The 27,674-nt window shown below is 44.6% G+C and overlaps 1 protein-coding gene across 2 annotated transcripts in view; it reads right to left on the bottom strand.

Moving 5' to 3' along the window:
* lama1 (laminin, alpha 1) overlaps window positions 1–27,674 on the bottom strand; it is a 361,123-nt gene that overhangs the window by 137,866 nt on the left and 195,583 nt on the right. For both annotated transcript variants that reach the window (XM_067978409.1, XM_067978414.1), the window contains exons 20-26: window positions 16,934–17,040; window positions 14,193–14,373; window positions 11,196–11,332; window positions 9,209–9,445; window positions 7,926–8,069; window positions 4,841–5,020; window positions 2,898–3,083 (exon numbers count right to left, since the gene is read on the bottom strand). In XM_067978409.1, coding sequence (XP_067834510.1) covers window positions 2,898–3,083; window positions 4,841–5,020; window positions 7,926–8,069; window positions 9,209–9,445; window positions 11,196–11,332; window positions 14,193–14,373; window positions 16,934–17,040 — 1,172 coding nt within the window. The remainder of the gene's footprint in view (window positions 1–2,897; window positions 3,084–4,840; window positions 5,021–7,925; window positions 8,070–9,208; window positions 9,446–11,195; window positions 11,333–14,192; window positions 14,374–16,933; window positions 17,041–27,674) is intronic.

Here is a 27,674-nt window from a genome sequence, read left to right as displayed (position 1 = left end):
ACCGGCAAAGCATTCTTCGTAACCTCGTTGGTCGTTTATATGTAACATTTAACTTTTAATAAATGGCAGGCGTTTGAGACTCTGTGTCCAAGAATTCATCCTTGGCATAAAGGCAATGTAGTATTACAAAATTTACATTCCTAACAGTATGGTGTACATAGGATCTCAATGCAATGTTCAGGTGCCAATGGGCGGAGCATGTGCTGTGCAAATGCTGTCCACTGGTACTAGGCATAGAGCGCCCTATCCAGTGGTCCATGATGGGACTGCTCACAAAACGTCCCGATTTTAACTTAATCCCCCAGTTGACGTCAATGTAGTTTAAAATCGGGTGGTGTCTAAAACGACTTAGGTTAAAATAGGGACTGGTACATTTCCATTTTTAAAATTACTTTTATGGGGTCAGGAGGAGCATGATGGGCGGCATGCCTGGGATCTGGTAGCATTAGGAGCAAGTGGGCTAAGAACCACTGTCACCAGCCTGTAGTCCCACTCCAATCTGTTAGTGGTCCCTCAGATTCAAAGCCATTTCATAGAATCATAACATGATACAGCACAGGAGGCCATTTGGCCCATCGTGCCTGTGCCGGCTCTTTGAAAGGACTGTCCAATTTAGTCCCACACCCCAGCTTTTTCCCCATAACCCTGAAAATTAGTCCTCTTCAAGTACATATCCAATTGCCTTTTGAAAGTTCCTATGAAATCTGCTTCCACTATCCTTTCAGGTAGTGTGTTCCAGATCATAACAATCCTCTGTGTGAAAAAAATTTCTCCTCATTTCCCCTCCAGTTCTTTTGCCGATTACTTCCCGTACTAAATGATCTTACAGTGCGTTTGCTAATGACCTCAATGCCTAAACTCCCAACTCCCGCTGGGCAAAGCATTACACTTGGAGTAGAAATTTGTAACACTTTATCAGTGTTTTTAGAACTGGAAACTGGCTTGATGCTGAAAAGATTCCCAGAGGAATGAGAATTGTGGGAATGGGTTGAGGGGGGAACTCGGGGCTGGGAAGTAGACGTGAGAACTGAAGAACACGTTGAGTTGGGGTGGGCAGAACAGGTCAGAGTGGCCTGGAAATGAGGCATGGCAGATTGAGAATAGTGCACAACAGTTTGGAATGGGTCACAAAAGCTGAGTCCTAGACCCAACAGAGGTTAGGTCTCAGTGGGCAAAACTTAATAGATGCATTTCCAATAGAAGTTGAGCAATTTTCTGGGTAAATTGTAAGTAAGTTCTGTAACATTTTTAGATGTCACTAATGCTATTTTTTTTGCCTAGTTGCTGTTGAGAGGCTGATGGAAAAGCTGACAGCCAATTTTTTTCCCCCAAAAGTGTTTTGAGCTGTTTGATTGGTTCACCTTCTCCTTTCTAAGAAATTTGCATATGACCAATTTTCAATTAAATTTGAATCACAATGAATAAATTTGCATATTAGCCAGTCAGGCAGACGTTTCAATTAAATTTCAATCGCAAAGAATAAATTTGCATATTAGCCAATCAGGTGGAAGAAATTTGAATAGAGATGGGAAAAATGGTGATACAGAAATTAGCATCAATTACAATGCGAGTTTGAAGCATATCAATTGAGCTGGACGTGTGAGGACAACAAGAAGTCAAAACTTGTCATTAGAAGAGTCAAAAGTTGGGAGAAATTTCTTTACACAGGGGGCTGTTAAATATATGGGATGCTTTGCTACACTGGGTGGTTGAGACAGAGACCATTGCATCTCTTAAAGGATAATTGGATAAATATTTAAAGCAGTGGAAGATACAGGCCTAAGGGAGAGAGCCGGGCAATAGGATCAGTTTTGGATTAATATAGGAAAGAGCCAGTACACGACACAATGGACAAACAGCCAGCACAAGACACAATGGACTGGAAATTGCTTTCAAAATAACGGTGAGCCCAATAACACTCACCGTTATTAGTGGCGAAATCGAAGAGCAAGTTCCAGCAACCGCACATGCGCAGTCAAACGCGGAAATCCAGAACTTTCTCTTTCTGGTTCGCCAGCGATGTGATAGCTTTGCCTTAAAGGGACACCGTCGGTTGCAATCAATAGAATCAATGGACCAGTGCCAACTTACTCTTCTGCCCAACTGGAAACTAACTAATCTCGTCATACAACAGGTCTGCTCAGTTTTTTTGAGTCTAAACCAAGTTTTAACAGCGTGGTAAGTTTTAATGACTGCCAAACAACCTCTCTGACACTGAAAATTAACTTTTAAAAGTCTCATTACTCCTGATTTTAATAGTTGTTGGACATTTAAAAAAAAAAATTAAAATTAAAAAATTTACATTTTTTTTACTTTTTCCTTCTGTCTCTTTTATCTCGGTCTTTTAATCTGATCCTCTCTTTATTTCACTTTCTCTATGTTACTTTATAATACCTTATCAGGCACATGCGGGTTTTTAGTCTGTGCTGTTTGTCTATGAACTGCACTTCCCGGTTCTCACAGCGTGGCTTGTTTTGCTGATTGGTTGAGGGGCCTTAGAGATCCTTTCACCACTCACACAGCCCGGGACAGAACGCTGATGTTAGCTGAACTCGCAGTTCAAGGAAGTTGCCGCCAAAAAGAACACAGTAACTTAATGGCTGAATTTAAATTTAATGAGCAGCAAGCACTGCTGGTTTGCTGCCCGGAGCAATTTTTACGGGCCAATGAATGGCCTCCTTCTGTGCTGTGAACTTCTATGGAAATGCTTGCAGTCATACCATTTTTACAATATTAAAAGTAATCGATAGGTAGATAGATGCTAAATAGCTTTCAATTATTTCTAATTTTCCAAAAAGAATCTTAATTTGCACCTATTGAATTAAAATACAAGTAATGGAGTAATGGGGATTAGAAAACAAATTCCAATAGTTTGGCAAAGTTGGTAGCAGACTTACCTCAGTCAAGTCTATCGCATGCCCGCTTTGCTGTCCATTTGCGGGAGTAGGGATGATCCTGCAAATTACCATTTTGCTGCTGCGGCCTCCTTTCAGTAGGATCTGAGGTTCCAGGTTTAAGTTTCCAGAGCCATCGTGAGCATAAAAGGCAACTGCATATCTCAGTTTCCCTCCATAAGCCAAAAGCTGTAGAAAGAGGATGATAAAGTCTCAGCCTGATGAGGTTTAAGTTTGTAGGGTTTTAACAGTAAACAATGTACAGAACATAAACACAATGGCCTAAAAATTGGCAGGCCGACGGAATGATATAACAGTTAGGCCCGAGGCACACCCAATATTGAGCCTCGAGCCACATTTACATGAGACAGGCGAGCTACAGATGCCTGCTGGGCTTCCCTGGGCAGCACGCCAGCAAACAGCATTTCATTTTTGTGCCGGTACATCACCGACAGCAGCCCTCAGGTATGTCGTGGGAGAGAGGGGGGAAGCGATCGAGGGGGAGGGGGGTGATCAGGAGGCAGGGGGCCGAGCGGAAACCGGCAACGGTCTTTGGCACTGCAGTGGGGCCGGGAGGAGTGCTCCTGCATCTCACAGCTCTACATTTCGGTAAGAATATTTTAAATAACGTACCTTTTTGGTGGTGGCCTCCAGTGGTCCCTTTAAGGACCACTTGTTAGGCTGCATGCAGACCACGTTTTCCTGAACACAGCTGGCCCGGGAGCCCTTAAAACTCTCCCGTCTACTAACAACCTATTGGCTGGTATAAAGGTGGTTATGGCCATGGAAGGAACAGACTGTTAATCAGACTGCCAATCCTTCCACAACTTCTCATTATTTTCCAAGGGAAGATTGTGAAGATATGAAAACAACAACTCTACTTAGTTATTGGAACAAGAGTAGGTTGCTTTATTGGTTTACTTTTAGGAACATAGGAGCAGGAGTAGGCCATTCAGCCCCTCGAGCCTGTTCCACCATTCAATTAGATCATGGCTGATCAACTCCATTTACCCCCCCTTGGTTCCATATCCCTTAATATCCTGACCTAACAAAAATCTATCAATAACAGTTTTGAAATTTTCAATTGATCGAGCCTCAACAGCTTTTTGGGGGAGAGAATTCCAGATTTCCACTACCCCTGAAAGGCCCAGCTCTAATTTTAAGGTTGTGCCCCCTTGTTCTGGTCTCTTCTACCAGAGGAAATAGTTTCTCTCTGTCTACCCTATCAACTCCTTCTATTCATGTCAAACACCTCAATTCGATCACCCCTTAGTCTTCTATACTCAAGGGACTACAAGCCTAGTCTATGCAACCAGTCCTCATAACTTAACCCTTTTATAGCTGCTATTTAGCAATACAGCTGGGCTTAGGGTAGAATTTTTTAACAAAACAACCTATATACTTGTTAAGCTGTAAGAACTTTATGTTTCACATTAATCTGGATGTACAGTAATGTCCACGAGCTATGGGAGGCAAAACCTTTCTTTAGGGGTGCTCCTGAAGGAGCCTTTTCTGTGACTCATGAATAAACAGTTTATCCATCCTGACATATGACACATTTGGAGCTTTATGTTTCTGTCCACAGATGTGAAAACTGCTCTGCTCTGCACTGTACCATAGGCTGAGAGCTCAATGGAAGCCATTTACATTTGCCGGTGGCTAACCTATGGCCCTCGGATATAGGACAAAACTACTTGACAAGGTGGTTTTCTCTACCTCCAGGAGCATGGAGGTCACATTGTAAACTTTACAGCATTGTCTCCAGAAAAAAAGAGCTGTAATTTAAAAGGGTGCAAGTCCTGTATTTTAAAAAAAGCAGACTCATTGCTATTTGCTAAATATTTTACGAATACACTGATTGCTATGGGTTTTTTTTCAGTAGACTTCAGGAACTTAATGCCAAGCATTGTTCGCCTTCACATTTAATTTGCATCTGTTTCTCTCACCTTATCTCCTGTGAACTGCGCAGGTAGTAACCAGTAATATGGCTCTCTTTGGAGGTGTCTCTGTACCAATGCAGCATCTAGCAAGATCTCTGGGGGATGAGAGAAGACGCCCTCTGTTGTACCAGTCAGATTGCCTTGGCTGACGACACGCATAATCAGCTGGTCGGGAGTCAGGGTCAGCTACATAGATACAGGTGTAATGTGTTTGGGTGTATATTTAAGTACATTGATAGAAACACAGGGAGAGACAGAGAGAAAACATGTTACCTAAAGTTGAGCTTAACTAGTCATATTATTTTAGGTATTTTTCAGACTGTAGATACTGGTATTCTACAGTGTATTTTTCACATGCCATTGCTACATATGTATATACAACAAGTGATGAATCATTTTTTCCCACTACCATCTAAAATGATTCTTTACTGGTTAAAGTAAAATGATTTTCTTTGTAATGTCACGGTTAATTATCTTGAATTTTCAGCATCTTATTCAGCTCAACTATCTTTAGTGATAAAAATTAAGCAACCTTCTTAAAAATCAAATAATTTCTTGTTAAAAATACAAATAATTTACACGTAAATATAAGTGAAGACTTTTTAAAAATACCATTTACATTTCACTGTTAAGAATGATCGACAAAGCTCACTGCTTTATCTTGCATGACTTTTTTATTTGTTCATGGGGATGTGGCGTCGCTGGCGAGGCCAGCATTTATTGCCCATCCCTAATTGCCCTTGAGAAGGGGGTGGTGAGCCGCCTTCTTGAACCGCTGCAGTCTGTGTGGTGAAGGTTCTCCCACAATGCTGTTAGGATTTTGACCCAGCGACGATGAAGGAATGGCAATATATTTCCAAGTCGGGATGGTGTGTGACTTGGAGGGGAACGTGCAGGTGGTGTTGTTCCCATGTGCCTGCTGCCCTTGTCCTTCTAGTTGGTAGAGGTCGCGGGTTTGGGAGGTGCTGTCGAAGAAGCCTTGGCGAGTTGCTGCAGTGCATCCTGTAGATGGTACACACTGCAGCCACGGTGCGCCGGTGGTGAAGGGAGTGAATGTTTAGGGTGGTGGATGGGGTACCAATCAAGTGGGCTGCTTTGCCTGGATGGTGTCGAGCTTCTTGAGTATTGTTGGAGCTGCATTCATCCAGGCAAGTGGAGAGTATTCCATCACACTCCTGACTTGTGCCTTGTAGATGGTGGAAAGGCTTTGGGGAGTCAGGAGGTGAGTCACTCGCCGCAGAATACCCAGCCTCTGACCTGCTCTTGTAGCCACAGTATTTATGTGGCTGGTCCAGTTAAGTTACTGGTCAATGGTGACCCCCAGGATGTTGATGGTGGAGGATTCCGTGATGGTAATGTCATTGAATGTCAAGGGGAGGTGGTTAGACTCTCTCTTGTTGGAGATGGTCATTGCCTGGCACTTGTCTGGCGCGAATGTTACTTGCCACTTATGAGCCCAAGCCTGGATGTTGTCCAGGTCTTGCTGCATGCGGGCATGGACTGCTTCATTATCTGAGGGGTTGCAAATGGAACTGAACACTGTGCAATCATCAGTGAACATCCCCATTTCTGACCTTATGATGGAGGGAAGGTCATTGATGAAGCAGCTGAAGATGGTTGGGCCAAGGACACTGTCCTGATGAACTCCTACAGCAATGTCCTTGGGCTGAGATGACTGGTCTCCAACAACCACTACCATCTTCCTTTGTGTTGGTTATGACTCCAGCCACTGGAGAGTTTTCCCCCTGATTCCCATTGACTTCAATTTTACTAGAGCTCCTCGGTGCCACAACGGTCAAATGCTGCCTTGATATCAAGGGCAGTCACTCTCACCTCTGCAATTCAGCTCTTTTGTCCATGTTTGGACCAAGGCTGTAATGAGGTCTGGAGCCGAGTGGCCCTGGTGGAACCCAAACTGAGCATCGGTGAGCAGGTTATTGGTGAGTCGACGACACCTTCCATCACTTTGCTGATGATTGAGAGTAGACTGATGGGGCAGTAATTGGCCGGATTGAATTTGTCCTGCTTTTTGTGGACAGGACATACCTGGGCAATTTTCCACATTGTCGGATAGATGCCAGTGTTGTAGCTGTACTGGAACAGTTTGGCTAGTGGCGCGGCTAGTTCTGGAGCACAAGTCTTCAGCACTACACTCGGGGCCCATAGCCTTTGCTGTATCCAGTGCACTCAGCCATTTCTTGATATCGAATTGGCTGAAAACTGGGTTCTGTGATGGTGGGGATATCGGGAGGAGCCTGAGATGGATCATCTACTCGGCACTTCTGGCTGAAGATGGTTGCAAATGCTGCAGCCTTGTCTTTTGCACTCACATGCTAGGATCTGCCATCATTGAGGATGGGGATGTTTACAGAGCTTCCTCCTCCCGATAGTTGTTTAATTGTCCACCACCATTCATGACTGGATGTGGCAGGACTGCAGAGTTTTGATCTGATCTGTTGGTTGTGAAATCGCTTAGCTCTGTCTATAGCATGTTGCTTCCGCTGTTTAGCATGCATGTAGTCCTGAGATGTAGCTTCACCAGGTTGGCACCTCATTTTTAGGTACACCTGGTGCTGCTCCTGGCATGCTCTTCTACACTCCTCACTGAGCCAAGGTTGATCCCCTGGCTTGTTGATAATGGTAGAGTGAGGAATATGCCGGGTCATGAGGTTACAGATTGTGGTGGAATACAATTTTGCTGCTGCTGATGGCCCACAGTGCCTCATGGATGCCCAGTTTTGAGCTGCTAGATCTGTTCTGAATCTATCCCGTTTAGCAGGGTGATAGTGCCACTTCCGACATCACCCTCACCACCGAACTATAAGTAGGTATTTCACACTTTTCCAGTATGTATGTGATTTAATGCTAATATATCAAGAGATACTCAAGACCAAGACCCCATCACTTTTTATTTGGTCAGTCCACCAATTGCTCCCCACTGAATGTTTGGGAACTACCAATACTTTTACATAGTCGATATTTTACCCATTGTTTGGATTTTCTACAGGAATAAATTTTTAAAATGCTTTCTTTCGCGAGAGATACCAAACACTGGTCTATCTTTAGTTGCAGGTTATGAAGCTGTTCTTACAGGAATCCTGACCAATCCTTGGAGCTCCGAGCAGGAATTGGATACTTCAGAGCAGAAACAATGGCTGCAGCCAGCTGGGTTACGGAGACTGAGAGCAAACGATCCATACTTGCATTCATTGCAGCGAACACCAGAAACACTTTCCTGAAATGAGGTTTATATATTTTCAGTATTTACAACAACATTCAGAATTACAGAGCGGATCATGATTGGAAGGCGCTTGTTTTACATAATACATCGCAAGCTTGGTTCATTATTCTACTGATTTCCACTCCACTGTTTTTTTGATTGAGAAATGTAGATGAAGAACAGCATCAAGGATTGAAAAGCACAGAAGAGAAGTCAAAGCAAATGGGCTTTAAAAGCTTTTAGATTGTACAGGGGAGTGAAGACTAACAGGAGATGCCGACTTTTGAGATCTTGGGAAAAATAATGAGTTCGAGCAGAAGATGGTGTGATGAGACTTGATTTTCACACAGTAAGGATGCAGGAAAGAGGAAGAGACTGTAAGATGAGCATTCAGACTGCAGTAACTGTGTCATTACTTTGCAAAACTCCTCCCAAAACAAGTGGTTTAATTTTTTTTAAAATAGGTTTTTAAAAAGTTATGATCCTCAGTTGTACATTTTTGAGCGTATCAAATTGCTCTTTTCCTGATCTTGCCAGTTCATGTACTTTCTGTCAATAAGAGGGATGGTGACCTGCTGCCAGTGCTCCATTCTTCAGCTTGAGGCACATGACAGTAGCTTGACAGACTCTCCCTCGAATTTTGTATCATCTGCTGAATTGAGAGCCAGACCTCTGCTTAGCAACAACACAGCAGGATTTGAGATTTTAAACCTGTGGCTCTCCGCTCCTTGGCACAGTGGATGCACCCTGCCACCTCAACAGCTTCACTTGTATGTTAGCAAGGAATAGGTGGCATAATTCAGGTTCCCACCTACAACTGATGAGTTCCCTATCTTGGCTTACCATCTGGGGAAGTTCTCTACCACCTAGGCAAAAGGATAAAAATCAGAGGTCAACTCATTCCGGAGCTGTCTTGCATACCGAGCAGAGGAGGGCAAGGTCAAATATGGAATAACAGTTGATCAGAAAGCTGGAGGCAAGTTATTTACTGCCTCTCTTGAGAGAAGCAGATGGCACAAGAGGTCCTAAAGAAAGCGAGAGAAATAGAACTGTGGAGGGAGGTGCGGTAGAAAGAGAATAAAATTAGTAATTCTCATTAGATGATATGTGCAGGTAGTTTAATTATATGACTAAACAACTAAGCGATGGTGTACCTTACAGGGACAAAGCCCAGAGCGTTCCTCACAACTGCAAACTCCTCGTGTTTGATCACATTTTTCAGGTCTGGTACCACTGGGATCGCACTTGCAGGCTATACATTGAGGGTAGTCCCTATACCCAACAGCACACTTGCTGCATTTTTCTCCACTGAAAGCTTCTTTGCAGGGGCAGTGACCACCAGTTCCATCGCACTCAAGACCAACTGAACCGATCTTGCTACAGTTACAAGACTGCACAGAAATGAAAAGGGGAATTGAGGTGAAAGTGATAAATTAGTTTTCAATGCGTCCTTATACTGTAAATCAAAGAGTAGCTACATAGCAGTTGGATACATTTACGGATTAAAAGTAGGTTAAACAATTCATACTGATCAGTCTTAACAATAAGCCTTATTTCAGTATCAAGAATCATATTGACTGAATCCTCAGTCAAACACTGCCTGTTTTTAGCCTGTCGTCCTTTGATCCAATTTCGATCATGACAACGGGGTGTTATTCAAAGCCACTTTATACTTAAGCTGACTTTTCTAACAGACAAAAATATATTCCAAAGTATAAGTCATGTTTTTCTCACCATAATTACTATAGACTACTGCACAATAGATTGGTTTCTTGTTAAAAAACAAACAACTTGAATTGTTATAACTTGTGGTTTAATGGATTGTGTTTTACTATTGCATGATAGCTTGTGAGCTTTGACTGACATCAATTCAGGATAAAAGTAACTAATTTCTAAACAACTGTTGGGGACGATTTTAACTAGGTCGAATCGCCGTCAATGGGGTGCTAATAGTCTCAAACTGGCCTCAGCAGACTTACCGCCCTGATAATGGCGATGCTTCAGCCGCCACCAGTTTACAGGGCCTACCACTGGGCGTCCGAAACGCCCGCCTGTTTCAGGCGGTGGGCCCTTTAATATGCAAATCGAGGTCCCATGACATAAATAGGGCTCCGACTGCCATTTTGGGAGACAACTGGGTGAAGTGTGCGTCTTTTGGAATAAAGTAATTACTACATCATTGTTGTTCCTGAGGTTAAAGAAGTATGCCAATTAGTAAAACTGGAACAAATTTTTAAGCAAAGTAACTTAATATCACTTCAAGTACAACAGTTAATAGGGTTAATTTTCTAAGGCTCTGCTTCCACTGTGGAAGCCTCGCTAGTGGCAAATACAGTTTGGAGAATTGGGTCTCTAGTGTCATAATCTTATCTCTGTCTTGCATCCGTTCCTAAAGAGGTACTGTGCTGGCAGTGAATTCTCACAACATTAACACCAGTAAGTCCACAAGAGTTCATAAAGGTTTCACCTTAAAATAGCATTGGTTAACAACTTTGCTAAACATGATGCAATACTCAATATAGCAAATCCCTAGCATTTAGGCTTTGAAAAGGAAATTAAAATGGAGGAAGAGGAAGCCTGTGATTTGTGCAACCTTTATCCATATCATATAAGGCTAAATTTCACAATCCCATGTTCTGAGTGGGAAGCCACAGGGAGTGCAAGGAGAATCAGGGCGACAGTGTTGTTCCCTTATCTCCAGCCCTCGCTCACTTTGAGTACAGCTTCTCCACTGGGAGCACAATTGTATAATTAGCCCTGTCGAGTATTCAGATTTTCATTTGGAGCAAAGACTAGGAAGCAAATGGGAAAAAGAACCATTGTAGGCAGCTTGAACCAATGTAAAAATACGACATTTACAGTCCAGTTTCTAATCATTATCAGTTTCTTCAATCTGGGCAGAATAGAGCTTGTACAGATACCAATAACTGATTTGAATCAGACCATTTCATTTCATTGTTCGCTCATGCCTGAGGAAATAATAATTGATGATTTATAGTGATAGCTATCATGAATGATCAAAAGGATCAAAAAGGGTTGGCATTAGACATCACAAAGATAGTACTGCTAAAAACAGCATCAAAAGAACAGAAACTGGAGCAACGCCTTGCTGCTGAATGCAATGCATTCTACTTACTATACCTTGCATCCACTTTCAGGGTCATGACCCCAGTAGTTGGCCTCGCAGCGTTCACATTTGGCTCCCTCAGTGTGGGGTGGGCAGATACACTGGCCAGAATCTTCTGCACAATTGTGCTGAGTGTGGGCACAGTCGCAAGCTACAGCAAAAACACAATGGGATTTTGTAGGAAAGGGTTTTTCCACTCTACATTTGTCAAAAATATTCATTAAATATATTATACTTCAAAGTTCAGCATTAAATTCTGTGTGACCACTTACTTTCCAGGTAATATTACTATCCTATGCAACTAGTATTCAGTACCACTAGCCCATAAATTGTGCTGTACCATATTATTAGGCCGGATCTTGCTGGAAAAATTACGGCGTGTTAACAACAAACGCCATTATTAATGTGCAAATCGGCCAGCAAGTTCAGGGCATTAAGAGATAAACCGTGAGTTGCAAATCTCCAGAACTTGCTGATCGATTTATGCCGCTCGGTCGTTTGCTTTGCACAAATGCATCTCGCCCTTAGCCTCCCTGTTATTTTTAAGAACTTGCTGGATTTGCACATTAATTGCTCATTAAACTCAACACAGAGAGTCAAGTCTGGTAATTAAAAGCACAAGTACCCTTTTAACAATGTGGTAATAATTTTTTTTATTCGTTCATGGGATGTGGGCGTTGCTGGCAAGGCCAGCATTTATTGCTCATCCCTAATTGCCCTTGAGAAGGTGGTGGTGAGCCGCCTTCTTGAACCGTTGCAGTCCGTGTGGTGAAGGTTCTCCCACAGTGCTGTTAGATAGGTAGTTCCAGGATTTTGACCCAGCGACGATGAAGGAACGGCGATATATTTCCAAGTCGGGATGATGTGTGACTTGGAGGGGAACGTGCAGGTGGTGTTGTTCCCATATGCCTGCTGCTCTTGTCCTTCTAGGTGGTAGAGGTCGCAGGTTTGGGAGGTGCTGTCGAAGAAGCCTTGACGAGTTGCTGCAGTGCATCCTGTAGATGGTACACACTTCAGCCACGATGCGCCAGTGGTGAAGGGAGTGAATGTTTAGGGTGGTGGATGGGGTCCCAATCAAGCGGGCTGCTTTGTCCTGGATGGTGTCGAGCTTCTTGAGTGTTGTTGGAGCTGCACTCATCCAGGCAAGTGGAGAGTATTCCATCACACTCCTGACCTATGCCTTATAGTTGGTGGAAAGGCTTTGGGGAGTCAGGTGGTGAGTCACTCGCCACAGAATACCCAGCCTCTGATCTGCTCTTGTAGCCACAGTATTTATGCGGCTGGTCCAGTTAAGTTCCTGGTCAATGGTGACCCCCAGGATGTTGATGGTGGGGGATTCGGTGATGGTAATACTGTTGAATGTCAAGGGGAGGTGGTTAGACTCTCTCTTGTTGGAGATGGTCATTGCCTGGCACTTGTCTGGCTCGAATGTTACTTGCCACTTATCAGCCTAAGCCTGGATGTTGTCCAGGTCTTGCTGCATGCGGGCATGGACTGCTTCATTATTTGAGGGGTTGCGAATGGAACTGAACACTATGCAATCATCAGTGAACATTCCCATTTCTGACCTTATGATGGAGGGAAGGCCATTGATGAAGCAGCTGAAGATGGTTGGGCCAGGGATACTGCCATGAGGAACTCCTGCAGCAATGTCCTGGGGCTGAGATGATTGGCCTCCAACAACCACTACCATCTTCCTTTGTGTTGGTTATGACTAGCCACTGGAAAGTTTTCCCCCTGATTCCCACTGACTTCAATTTTACTAGGGCTCCTTGGTGCCACACTCGGTCAAATGCTGCCTTGATGTCAAGGGCAGTCACTCTCACCTCACCTCTGGAATTCAGCTCTTTTGTCCATGTTTGGACCAAGGCTGTAATGAGGTCTGGAGCCGAGTGGTCCTGGTGGAACCCAAACTGAGCATCGGTGAGCAGGTTATTGGTGAGTAAATGCCGCTTGATGGCACTGTCGACGACACCTTTCGTCATTTTGCTGATGATTGAGAATGGACTAATGGGGCGGTAATTGGATGGATTGGATTTGTCCTGCTTTTTCTGGACAAGATTGACAAGGTTCTGAGGGGGCTTGACAGGTTGAGATGCTGTATCCCTGGCTGGAGAGTCTAGAAGTAGGAGGCATGGTCTCAGGATAAGGGGTCGGTCGTTTAAAACTGAGACGAGGAGGAATTTCTTCATTCAGAGGGTTATGAATATTTGGAATTCTCTACCCCAGAGGATGGGATGCTGAGTCATTGAGCATATTCAAGGCTGAGATAGATAGATTTTTGGACTGAAGGGATATGGAGATCGGGCGGGAAAGTGGAGTTGAGGTCAGAGATCAGCCATGATCTTATTGAATGGCGGAGCAGACTCGAGGGGCCGTATGGCCTACTGCTGCTCCTATTTCTTACGTTCTTATCTTAAACCCTGGTCTATAGTGAGTTAGCTAGAGCTTCAATGCCTCTGGGAGAGGAGTGAGCCAGTGTGCCATCTCCTAACCACTATCAAGTGACCCTGTTGGAAAGTTCTTGCTTGTGAACGTCAAGCGAGGACAAGATTGGCCTCGGCTTTGATGGGCTGTATGGTGGAATAGTCTGCTGATACTAGGCTCAGACATAAAAAAAATGGGTGCTAGAGTACAAGCAACCACCATGGAATTGTACTCCAGGATAAGAGGAGAAATAGACAAAATTGAAAAATACCCAAGAAATTTAGAGCAATTGGCTTTCAATTACTTGGCTCCTCTTTGTGTAAGAATCTGCCCTGCATTGCAGATAAGGAGCACACATTTCCATACATTGCTGGTAACTGTATGGACTTATTGAGCTTTTCATTCTGGTTGTGTATTCGGAGGCTTCTACTCTATACTGATATTATACCGATATAAGCCCAATAGTTTAATTTTTAAATGAAATTTCACAAATGCAGTTGCAAATGTTACTCCTTTGAACTGCAAAGGGAGATTACAAAGTATCACATTCATTGTGTACTTCCAAAAATAGTTTGAACACTTACGTTTGCAGCCACCTTCCTGGAATCCATAAAAGCCGTGTGCGCAGTGGTCACATTTCTCTCCACTCACCCCTGGCACACAGCGACACTGCCCATCATCGCTACAGTCCTCAGAGATTGAGCCCAATTGATTGCAGTCGCAGGGAACGCAGCCCTGTCCAGTGCTCAAGCCAAAATGCCCATGCTGTTATGCACAGTAAAAGCTTTGGTTAGGCATCAGTGCAGAGGCCAAAGCAATTTGAACAATTCACTAAAATATGCATCGTCCAGGCTAAGAAGCCAGCGATTTTAGACTTGCAAGCGGCAGGCAGGTTAGCACTTTTCTCTGTAGAGATCATTAACGTTGCTTTTTCTTTTATTGATTTCAAAAGTCAGTTTTTTAAAAAGTATTTTTCAGATTCTATTTTCAGCATCACAGAATCCAGGAGAAAAATCAAAGAAAAAAAGTGGACTCTATGAGAATCGGATTAATCAAGGAAAAATAATCCGTTTTTATTTGGCACAGTGCCGTAACCATACACTGCTCCCTCCTAACATTGCACAAACTGATATGCAGGAAATAATGAACACTAATACCCCACAAAATACACCCCCTCCCCGGCCACTCTCTTAGGTTGAACCAAACTGTTTGCAGCCTCGGCGAGCAATCTGACCCAGAGCAGAGCTTCTGATCCCATATCCTCTCCCCCACAAACACTGCCTACTTCCAACCTGCGTACCATCACCCATCTCCGCCTTAACCCATTTGCTGCTGAAACCCTCATCCATGCCTTTGCTACCTCCAGACTCGTTCCATTGCTCTCCTGGCTGGCCTCCCAATTCTCTACATTCCATAAACTTCAGCTCATTCAAAACTCTGTTCCCTGTATCCCAATCTGAACCAAGACCCGTTCACCCATCAATCATATCCTCGCTGATCTACAATGGCTCCCGGCACCTCAGCGCCTCCAATTTAAAATTCTCATCTTCGCATTTAAATCTTTTAGTCACCCCTTCTTTGGCTCAACGTTTTCTTGTCTGATTGCGCCTCTGTGAAGATCCTTGGGATGTTTTTCTACGTTAAAGGCACTATATATAGATGTAAGTTGTCGTTGTTTGTAACTCACTGTGAATCACCCAGCTATTGTCCTGTACACCACTTGAGAACCAATTATTGATGGACTAATTTGTAGTGGACTGTTTTTAAATTCATCATTTTTTGTGCCTACTGAAATCCCATGATGCATTGCACTGAAACTTGTAGACCTAGTGATGACAGCTTTAAAATGTCTTCCACCCACCGACTGCAAACAACAGACTACAGAGCTTTCAAATTTCCTGAAACATAGTAACGTCTATTACCAGCCAGCCAACCTGAAAGTTCAACTTACTTCACACAGCAAAAGCTGTGTATCTGTGTCTATCTTTTCTCCCCAAACAGTTAAAATCCACTACTCGTAACTTCACCTGCAGTGCTCGGCTAACTTGCTAGTTCGCCTGCCTCTGAGCTGGCATTCAAAGCTGTTCCTTCCGCTATTCTTGCTCACCAGCAAAAGGAAGCACAGGAATGCTACTGGGAGGCAACATTATATATACTTTGAAAAGGAGACATTTGAAGGGCCAAGGGGAAAGAGCAGGAGGGGTGAGATTAATTGGATAGCTCTTTCAAAGATCAGGCACAGACGCAATGGTCGAATGGCCTCCTTCTGTGCTGTATGATTCTATGATTATCCCTGTCTCCATGCAGTAAATGGAAGGGTCCCAGTAATATAGAACTATTTAACATAACTATTGGTCCTTTAGATTTTTTCTCATCCTCCATCTGAAAATCTCAAAAGTTACATGATTGAAATCAGCAGCCCATTTTGTGGGAAATTGCAGGCATGAGTTCCTCGATAAAATGTGGTATGCACTAGCTTACTCTTGACATGATCAACCTGTGATCACCATTAGATGAATTAAAAACAATTATATTGCAATTATTAATCTTTCGCCCTCATGTAATAACTACACTTGGCCATTTTGGCAATGCCCAAAAATCAAACTAAAAAAAAAGGGGAAAAATAAAATAAAATGTCAACTCCCTACTGTACACTATTAAAAAATAATGGCTGTGTGAGAATGATTTCCAGATATTATTCTGAGCTTGGGAAACAGCCAGTTAGATACTGAGCTTTGCTTTAAGATTTTATGACATCTAAACTCCTCAACAAGATTACAGCCATGGAGTCCCTCTGAGGTATCTATTGTTTTCCATGTATTCAAATACTTCACATGAATAAAAGCCACGCAACCATGTCTAATGAGCCTTTTTCAGGTTGTCTGAAGTCAAGTCAAAATGTCCTATTATTAAATCAGATCAGTTCCACGATTGGAACATAAATTTAAAAACCGTACAAACGTAAGGGCAGTGTTAATATGCTTCAGCTGTTACTTCAGGCTACAAAGTGTAACATAAATTATATCCTTTTGTTGTAATATAAAGATTTAGGCATCTGGCTTTTATTTAAGCAATAGAGATATTATCCCACGTTAAAACTTGCTCATGGATTTAAACTTGCATTGCATCAGGCAGATTTAAGAGAATGCTAAGTAAGAAATTTGTAGCTTTCTAACAGCTGCTCAGAAAGTATGACTTAACAAATATACAGGAAACACTTTGCTGACCTCTAATCAAACCTTCTGTTTTAATAAATTCTTTGACTTTTCATTCGGGTATAGCATGAATGATTGTTAAAAAGCTCACATGAACCACAAATACGTACCAAACACTGGTCACACTTCTGTCCCACCACACTGGACTTGCACTGGCAATGACCAGTCTTGAGGTCACATGCCTCATTAAAGGAACCATTCACATTACAGTCACAGGCTGAAATACAAAAGATAAAACCAGAAGTGAACCAGGAGCTGTCCTAAAGGTAAGGGAATGTTAGCGTAAAATTTGGGCTGTTGGGTTAAAGGCAACGATGAAGTGACTATTGGGTACGTGGCGGTGGTCTTTACCCTAAAACCACACTGAAATGCGCTTTGTGTAGATTAGACTAACCCTAATTAAAGCTTAAACATAACACTTGACTACTAACAAAATGGACACTACTAAACAAAATGGATTCTGTGACTGTGGGAAAGACAGTTAAAAGTGCTGAGTTTGTACATTCCAAAACTGGCTTACAGTCTGGGAATACAAAGGATATTTCACAACAAACTGATAAAACTATAGAACCAGACTGCGTGAAACAAAGGCATACTGTCTTAAGGTGATAACAGTTGTTTTAATTTGATTGGTTAATATGTAAACAGTCCGTTGTTGCCGTGCGGGCTTAATTGGTTAATGTGTGTAATCAAGATTAATGATGTAAAAGCTACTGAAAATCTGTATTTCAAAGGTATAAAAAAGCATGACAACCATTTTAAAGTTGAGAAAGGTGACTGCGTGCACTGCGGAGTGTCCAGCTGTTCTCCCAAAGCTTTGTCCAATAAACTGCATGTTGAATCTTTAAGTCTGACTCCGAGTGGTGATTTTTCCCACAACAAATAACATATATAATCTGGGGGGAAAAAAGAGCTTCTGGCATCTTTTTTCATTTGCCTGTAGATGGCACTACATATCAACAGGCCATTTGAACTGGGACGCTGACAGGATTTTTCTTTTGTAGTGTGTTAAATCTAATTTTATTCCTATAAATCCTGGCAAATATATCAGCCTAACAGACAGCTGATTTTCTGTTCAGTCAATAGGCTTCTACAAAATACTTGTCAAATAGCCATTAGTCCCTACACAAAATGATGTGCTCCTTGAAAGTGGGTGAGATTGGGCTTTTAGTATTTCTATTAGAGTGAGTACAATGGTTTATCTTTCAATCTTCAAATCTGGTGAAAATGCCAACTCTTACACCTGCCCTTATTTCACTCATTTTCCTCAGATTCCCACTGACATGTACAATTGGCCACAAAAATGTCCTCTAGTGGAGAGGACAAATAGACATGCACCAAATGAGGAAGAATATCAGCATTTTAAAACTTTAAAAAATATAATTGGCCATTGAGTTATCATTAAGAATGATCAAGAGGGGTGAAAGGAGGCTGGTGCGGAGCATAAACAGCCGAGAACAGCTGAGAGGAGCAGATCGGAACAGAGGGACCGTCCCATAAGAAGGCGGGATTTCGGAGCGCCGAGAACAGCTGAGAGGAGCAGATTGGAGCAGAGGGAGCGTCCCATAAAAAGGCGGGATTTCGGAGCGCCGAGAACAGCTGAGAGGAGCGGATCGGAGCAGAGGGAGCGACCCATAAGAAGGCGGGATTTCGGAGCGCCGAGAACAGCTGAGAGGAGCAGATCGGAGCAGAGGGAGCGTCCCATAAAAAGGTGGGATTTCGGAGCGCCGAGAACAGCTGAGAGGAGCGGATCGGAGCAGAGGGAGTGACCCATAAAAAGGTGGGATTTCAGAGGGAGCTGCGACGGAGTTCGAAGTGATGTCAGGAATCAGAAAGGGACGCGACACAGGGGAGGCACCTGATTGGTGAGTAGGTTCAGGTGAGTATTTCTACTTATCTACAGTAACTAAAGTAAAAAGAAAGGTAAGGTCTGCAGGTCTGATAGCAAGTAGCGTTTTTTAGTGAATCAAGGTCCCGAATGTAGTAAACATTCTCTAAATTAAGAATAATTTAAAGGAGTAAACTCCTTAAAGGGAGTGGTAAGTAGTTTTTCTTTCCTTTTTTTTCTCTTGACATTGTAGTTGTTGTTAAGCTAACTTAAGGGTTAAGTCATGGCAGGAGATCCCAGACCCGTGTCATGATCCTCTTGTGGGATGTGGGTATTCAGGGATCCTTCCTGTGTCCCTGATTCCTTCACCTGCGGGAAGTGTGTCCAGCTGCAGCTACTGTTTGACCGCTTGGCGGCTCTGGAGCTGCGGATGGACTCACTTTGGAGCATCCGTGATGCTGAGGAAGTCGTGGATAGCACGTTCAGTGAGTTGGTCACACCACAGATAAAAATTACTGAGGGAGATAGTGAATGGGTGACCAACAGACAGAGGAAGAGTAGGAAGGCAGTGCAGGGGTCCCCTGCGGTCATCTCCATCCAAAACAGGTATACCGATTTGGATACTGTTGGGGGAGATGGATCAACAGGGGAGGGTGACAGCCGCCAGGTTCATGGCACCGTGGCTGGCTCTGCTGCACAGGAGGGCAGGAAAAAGAGTGGCAGAGCTATAGTGATAGGGGACTCGATTGTAAGGGGAATAGACAGGCGTTTCTGCGGAAGCAACCGAGACTCCAGGATGGTATGTTGCCTCCCTGGTGCAAGGGTCAGGGATGTCTCGGAGCGGCTGCAGGACATTCTGGAGGGGGAGGGTGAACAGCCAGTTGTCGTGGTGCATATAGGTACCAACGATATAGGTAAAAAACGGGATGAGGTCCGACAAGCTGAATTTAGGGAGTTAGGAGTTAAACTAAAAAGTAGGACCTCAAAGGTAGTAATCTTAGGATTGCTACCAGTGCCACGGGCTAGTCAAGGTAGGAATGACAGGATAGCTAGGATGAATACGTGGCTTGAGAGATGGTGCAAGAGGGAGGGATTCAAATTCCTGGGCCATTGGAACCGGTTCTGGGGGAGGTGGGACCAGTACAAATTGGACGGTCTGCATCTGGGCAGGACTGGAACCAATGTCCTGGGGGAGTGTTTGCTAGTGCTGTTGGGGAGGGTTTAAACTAATGTGGCAGGGGGATGGGAACCGATGCAGGAAGTCAGTGGGAAGTAAAGTGGTGACAGAAAGAAAAGGCAGTAAAGGGAGAGTGTACAGAACATGACCGGACAGATGGTCTGAGAAAGCAGGGCAAAGACCAATGTAAGAAGTCTGATGGGCAAGGCAGATAAACTCAGGGCATGGATGGGTACATGGGACTGGGATGTTATAGCTATTACTGAAACATGGCTAAGGGAGGGGCAGGACTGGCAGCTCGATGTTCCAGGGTACAGATGCTATAGCAAAGATAGAGCAGGAGGTAAGAGAGGAGGGGGAGAACATCACAGCAGTAGTGAGAGGGGATATATCCGAGGGTTCGCCCACTGAGTCTATATGGGTAGAACTGAAAAATAAGAAGGGAGAGATCACTTTGATAGGATTGTACTACAGACCCCCAAATAGTCAACGGGAAATTGAGGAGCAAATATGTAAGGAGATTACAGACAGCTGCAAGAAAAATAGGGTGGTAATAGTAGGGGACTTTAACTTTCCCAACATTGACTGGGACAGCCATAGCATTAGGGGCTTGGATGGAGAGAAATTTGTTGAGTGTATGCAGGAGGAATTTCTCATTCAGTATGTGGATGGCCCGACTAGAAAGGGAGCAAAACTTGACCTCCTCTTGGGAAATAAGGAAGGGCAGGTGACAGAACTGTTAGTGAGGGATCACTTTGGGACCAGTGATCATTTTTTAATTTTTTAAAATTTTTTTATTCGTTCACGGGATGTGGGCGTCGCTGGCAAGGCCGGCATTTATTGCCCATCCCTAATTGCCCTTGAGAAGGTGGTGGTGAGCCGCCTTCTTGAACCGCTGCAGTCCGTGTGGTGACGGTTCTCCCACAGTGCTGTTAGGAAGGGAGTTCCAGGATTTTGACCCAGCGACAATGAAGGAACGGCGATATATTTCCAAGTCGGGATGGTGTGTGACTTGGAGGGGAACGTGCAGGTGGTGTTGTTCCCATGCGCCTGCTGCCCTTGTCCTTCTAGGTGGTAGAGGTCGCGGGTTTGGGAGGTGCTGTCGAAGAAGCCTTGGCGAGTTGCTGCAGTGCATCCTGTGGATGGTGCACACTGCAGCCACAGTGCGCCGGTGGTGAAGGGAGTGAATGTTTAGGGTGGTGGATGGGGTGCCAATCAAGCGGGCTGCTTTATCTTGGATGGTGTCGAGCTTCTTGAGTGTTGTTGGAGCTGCACTCATCCAGGCAAGTGGAGAGTATTCCATCACACTCCTGACTTGTGCCTTGTAGATGGTGGAAAGGCTTTGGGGAGTCAGGAGGTGAGTCACTCGCCGCAGAATACCCAGCCTCTGACCTGCTCTCGTAGCCACAGTATTTATATGGCTGGTCCAGTTAAGTTTCTGGTCAATGGTGACCCCCAGGATGTTGATGGTGGGGGATTCGGCGATGGTAATGCCGTTGAATGTCAAGGGGAGGTGGTTAGACTCTCTCTTGTTGGAGATGGTCATTGCCTGGCACTTGTCTGGCGCGAATGTTACTTGCCACTTATCAGCCCAAGCCTGGATGTTGTCCAGGTCTTGCTGCATGCGGGCTCGGACTGCTTCATTATCTGAGGGGTTGCGAATGGAACTGAACACTGTGCAGTCATCAGCGAACATCCCCATTTCTGACCTTATGATGGAGGGAAGGTCATTGATGAAGCAGCTGAAGATGGTTGGGCCAGGGATACTGCCATGAGGAACTCCTGCAGCAATGTCCTGGGGCTGAGATGATTGGCCTCCAACAACCACTACCATCTTCCTTTGTGCTAGGTATGACTCCAGCCACTGGAGAGTTTTCCCCCTGATTCCCATTGACTTCAATTTTACTAGGGCTCCTTGGTGCCACACTCGGTCAAATGCTGCCTTGATGTCAAGGGCAGTCACTCTCACCTCACCTCTGGAATTCAGCTCGTTTGTCCATGTTTGGACCAAGGCTGTAATGAGGTCTGGAGCCGAGTGGTCCTGGCGGAACCCAAACTGAGCATCGGTGAGCAGGTTATTGGTGAGTAAGTGCCGCTTGATAGCACTGTTGACGACACCTCCCATCACTTTGCTGATGATTGAGAGTAGACTGATGGGGCGGTAATTGGCCGGATTGGATTTGTCCTGCTTTTTGTGGACAGGACATACCTGGGCAATTTTCCACATTGTCGGGTGGATGCCAGTGTTGTAGCTGTACTGGAACAGCTTGGCTGGAGGCGCAGCTAGTTCTGGAGCACAAGTCTTCAGCACTACAGCTGGGATGTTGTCGGGGCCCATAGCCTTTGCTGTATCCAGTGCACTCAGCCGTTTCTTGATATCACGTGGAGTGAATCGAATTGGCCGAAGACTGGCTTCCGTGATGGTGGGGATATCGGGAGGAGGCTGAGATGGTTATCCACTCGGCACTTCTGGCTGAAGATGGTTGCAAACGCTTCAGCCTTGTCTTTTGCACTCACGTGCTGGACTCCGCCATCATTGAGAATGGGGATGTTTGCAGAGCCTCCTCCTCCCGTTAGTTGTTTAATTGTCCACCACCATTCACGACTGGATGTGGCAGGACTGCAGAGTTTTGATCTGATCCGTTGGTTGTGGAATTGCTTAGCTCTGTCTATAGCATGTTGCTTCCGCTGTTTAGCATGCATGTAGTCCTGAGTTGTAGCTTCACCAGGTTGGCACCTCATTTTTAGGTACGCCTGGTGCTGCTCCTGGCATGCTCTTCTACACTCCTCATTGAACCAGGGTTGATCCCCTGGCTTGTTGGTAATGGTAGAGTGAGGAATATGCCGGGCCATGAGGTTACAGATTGTGCTGGAATACAATTCTGCTGCTGCTGATGGCCCACAGCGCCTCATGGATGCCCAGTTTTGAGCTGCTAGATCTGTTCTGAATCTATCCCATTTAGCACGGTGGTAGTGCCACACAACACGTTGGATGGTGTCCTTAGTGCGAAGACGGGATTTCATCTCCACGAGGACTGTGCGGTAGTCACTCCTACCAATACTGTCATGGACAGATGCATTTGCGACAGGTAGATTGGTGAGGACGAGGTCAAGTAAGTTTTTCCCTCGTGTTGGTTCGCTCACCACCTGCCGCAGGCCCAGTCTAGCAGCTATGTCCTTCAGGACTCGGCCAGCTCGGTCAGTAGTGGTGCTACCGAGCCACTCTTGGTGATGGACATTGAAGTCCCCCACCCAGAGTACATTCTGTGCCCTTGCTACCCTCAGTGCTTCCTCCAAGTGGTGTTCAACATGGAGGAGGACTGATTCATCAGCTGAGGGAGGACGGTAGGTGGTAATCAGCAGGAGGTTTCCTTGCCCATGTTTGACCTGATGCCATGAGATTTCATGGGGTCCAGAGTCAATGTTGAGGACTCCCAGGGCCACTCCCTCCTGACTGTATATCACTGTACCACCACCTCTGGTGGGTCTGTCCTGCCGGTGGGACAGGACATACCCAGGGATGGTGATGGAAGAGTCTGGGACGTTGGCTGAAAGATATGATTCTGTGAGTATGGCTATGTCAGGCTGTTGCTTGACTGGTCTGTGGGACAGCTCTCCCAATTTTGGCACAAGTCCCCAGATGTTAGTAAGGAGGACCTTGCAGGGTCGACTGGGCTTGGTGTTTTGCCGTTGTCGTGTCCGGTGCCTAGTGGTCCGATGCCGGGTGGTCCGTCCGGTTTTATTCTTATTATGACTTTTCGTAGCGAGATTTTACAACTGAGTGGCTTGCTAGGCCATTTCAGAGGGCAATTAAGAATCAACCACATTGCTGTGGGTCTGGAGTCACATATAGGCCAGACCGGGTCAGGGCGGCAGGCTTCCTTCCCTAAAGGACATAAGTGAACCAGATGGGTTTTTACGACAATCCGGTAGTTTCATGGCCATCATTACTGATACTAGTATTTTAATTCCAGATTTTTTTATTTAATCAATTGAATTTAATTAATAAATTGAATTTAAATTCGCCAGCTGCCGTGGCGGGATTTGAACTCATAATTCCATTAGTTTTAAGATAGCTGTGGAGAATGATAGGTCTGGCCCAAAAGTTAAAATTCTAAATTGGGGAAAGGCCAATTTTGATGGTATTGGACAGGAACTTTCAGAAGTTGATTGGGAGAGTCTGTTGGCAGGCAAAGGGACATCTGGTAAGTGGGAGGCTTTCAAAAGTGTGTTAACCAGGGTTCAGGGTAAGCACATTCCTTATAAAGTGAAGGGCAAGGCTGGTAGAAGTAGGGAACCCTGGATGACTCGGGAGATTGAGGCCCTTGTCAAAAAGAAGAAGGAGGCATATGACATGCATAGGCAGCTGGGATCAAGTGGATCCCTTGAAGAGTATAGAGATTGCCGGAGTAGAGTTAAGAGAGAAATCAGGAGGGCAAAAAGGGGACATGAGATTGCTTTGGCAGATAAGGCAAAGGAGAATCCAAAGAGCTTCTACAAATACATAAAGGGCAAAAGAGTAACTCGGGAGAGAGTAGGGCCTCTTCAGGATCAACAAGGTCATCTATGTGCAGAACCACAAGAGATGGGTGAGATCCTAAATGAATATTTCACATCGGTATTTACGGTTGAGAAAGGCATGGATGTTAGGGAACTTGGGGAAATAAATAGTGATGTCTTGAGGAGTGTACATATTACAGAGAGGGAGGTGCTGGAAGTCTTAACGCGCATCAAGGTAGATAAATCTCCGGGACCTGATGAAATGTATCCCAGGATGTTATGGGAGGTTAGGGAGGAAATTGCGGGTCCCCTAGCAGAGACATTTGAATCATCGATAGCTACAGGTGAGGTGCCTGAAGATTGGAGGGTAGCAAATGTTGTGCCTTTGTTTAAGAAGGGCGGCAGGGAAAAGCCTGGGAACTACAGACCGGTGAGCCTGACATCTGTAGTGGGTAAGTTGTTAGAGGGTATTCTGAGAGACAGGATCTACAGGCATTTGGAGAGGCAGGGACTGATTTGGAACAGTCAGCATGGTTTTGTGAGGGGAAAATCATGTCTCACGAATTTGATTGAGTTTTTTGATGGGGTAACCAAGAAGATAGATGAGGGCTGTGCAGTAGACGTGGTCTACATGGACTTTAGCAAAGCCTTTGACAAGGTACCGCATGGTAGGTTGTTACATAAGGTTAAATCTCACGGGATCCAAGGTGAGGTTGCCAATTGGATACAAAATTGGATTGACGACAGAAGACAGAGGGTGGTTGTAGAGGGTTGTTTTTCAAACTGGAGGCCTGTGACCAGCGGTGTGCCTCAGGGATCGGTGCTGGGTCCGCTGTTATTTGTTATTTATATTAATGATTTGGATGAGAATTTAGGAGGCATGGTTAGTAAGTTTGCAGATGACACCAAGATTGGTAACATCATGACCAAGATTGGTGGCATTGTGGACAGTGAAGGAGGTTATCTAGGATTGCAACGGGATCTTGATAAATTGGGCCAGTGGGCCGATGAATGGCAGATGGAGTTTAATTTAGATAAATGTGAGGTGGTGCATTTTGGTAGATCGAATCGGGCCAGGACCTACTCCGTTAATGGTAGGGCGTTGGGGAGAGTTATAGAACAAAGAGATCTAGGAGTACAGGTTCATAGCTCCTTGAAAGTGGAGTCACAGGTGGATAGGGTGGTGAAGAAGGCATTCAGCATGCTTGGTTTCATTGGTCAGAACATTGAATACAGGAGTTGGGATGTCTTGTTGAAGTTGTACAAGACATTATTACGACCACACTTGGAATACTGTGTACAGTTCTGGTCACCCTATTATAGAAAGGATATTATTAAACTAGAAAGAGTGCAGAAAAGATTTACTAGGATGCTACCGGGACTTGATGGTTTGACTTATAGGGAGAGGTTGGATAGACTGAGACTTTTTTCCCTGGAGAGTAGGAGGTTAAGGGGTGATCTTATAGAAGTCTATAAAATAATGAGGGGCATAGATAAGGTAGATAGTCAAAATCTTTTCCCAAAGATAGGGGAGTCTATAACGAGGGGGCATAGATTTAAGGTTAGAGGGGAGAGATACAAAAGGGTCCAGAGGGGCAATTTTTTCACTCAAAGGGTGGTGAGTGTCTGGAACGAGCTGCCAGAGGCAGTAGTAGAGGCGGGTACAATTTTGTCTTTTAAAAAGCATTTGGATAGTTACATGGGTAAGATGGGTATAGAGGGATATGGGCCAAGTGCAGGCAATTGGGACTAGCTTAGTGGTATAAACTGGGCGACTTGGACATGCTGGGCCGAAGGGCCTGTTTCCATGTTGTAAACTTCTATGATTCTATGATTCTATAAATGCTGGCGTAGACCAGCTGGGCCGAATGGCCTGTTTCTGTGCTGTTACGTAATTCTATGTAAAAAAAAAAGTGCTTTTAAATCATAGGAAGGAGCAAATAATTGAGGCAGCCCTAACAGAATACTGAACATTCCCATTTCTGGGATAGCGAGGCACTGGATTTCTTACACTCATTTTGCATTTGGAGACCAACGTTTGAATCCCAATCTCATGAATGAAGTAATTGAAAAAATAGAAAAAAAATCATTTATATTTCTCAGCATTTCACACAATTTATTTATTGAAATGCAATTGCTGTTGCTATGTAGGCAAATATGGCAGTCAATCTGCACAGCTGGGAACCACAAACAGCAAATGAGATGAATTAGCAGTTAATCTGTTTTTGGTGCTGTTGGTCAAGTGATGGATGTTGGCCAGGAGACCAGGAGGACTCCTTGCTGTACTTCAAAGAGTCCCATAAGATCTTTATATCCACCTGAGCAGGCAGGCATGGCCTCAGTTAAATATCTCATCTGAAGGACAGCACCTCTGACAATGCAGCACTCCCTCATTACTGCAATGAAGTGATGTTTAGATTATGTACTTAAATTCAGAGTAGGACTTGGACCCACAACTTTCCTGTTTACCATTTTCATGGCTCCGTCGAAGATTCAGGCGGGGCTGGACTCCGGTGGGGAGTGGAAGGTTTGGAGAAGGTCGGACTCAGGTGGAATGTGGAGCGCCAGGAGTTAGGAGTAGAGCATTTTTTGGGGAGGGGGGACAGGACAAGGGCGGGCTTGGATGCAAGTGGGAGTAGAGTATTTTAGGGAAAAGGGCTCAGGCAGAAGTGCAACACTCAAGCGGGATGGCACTCTGTGAGTGACACTCACTGTCTCAGCTGTTCAGTTTGCTTAAATGGGCTGCTCAATTTGCTTAAATGATCCTCAAGTCATTCGAAGTAAGGATTTGTGCACTGATACACAAATAAGTCGCCTAAACGAATAAAGTATCAGGTATTAGTTCCACAAAAACTAGGGAACTGACTCCCTTATGGAATCAGCCTTGCATTCCTCTAAGTCAGCTGGTGTGACAGATGATTGTGTGTATATCACATCAGTCATTGTGCTACATGCTGGCTGAAAAATGAGGTCAGGCTACAGGTGGGTGGAAGTGCAGCGATGCAGTTTGCTCAGCATAGGCCCTGTCTTAAACTGTGGACCTGACTGGGCCTGGGAATTTTTTTCATAGAGAGATTTAAAACATTTTTTTTATGGCAAATGTATTTCAGCTACAACATGTAGTCGTGATACACTGTTTTCATTCCATGTACATAACAGTGAGGCAGGGAGTGAGCCCAACCTTGTGGCTATGGGCAGCTCTGGGGACGAGTTCTGGTGAGTGGTATTACTATTCAGTTGCACTACTGTGGCTGCCTGTCGCATCAATGTCAGGGCTGCCAACATTGGGCAAAATCCCAGGCGTGCATTTTTTATTCGCAGCCAGCCACACACACGCTGCCTAACA

This window comes from Heptranchias perlo, chromosome 3 (assembly GCF_035084215.1).
Source record: "Heptranchias perlo isolate sHepPer1 chromosome 3, sHepPer1.hap1, whole genome shotgun sequence".
NCBI lineage: Eukaryota > Metazoa > Chordata > Chondrichthyes > Hexanchiformes > Hexanchidae > Heptranchias > Heptranchias perlo.
The sequence above is the reverse complement of the archived record's forward strand: the minus strand, read 5'-3'. Positions and strand labels throughout refer to the sequence as shown.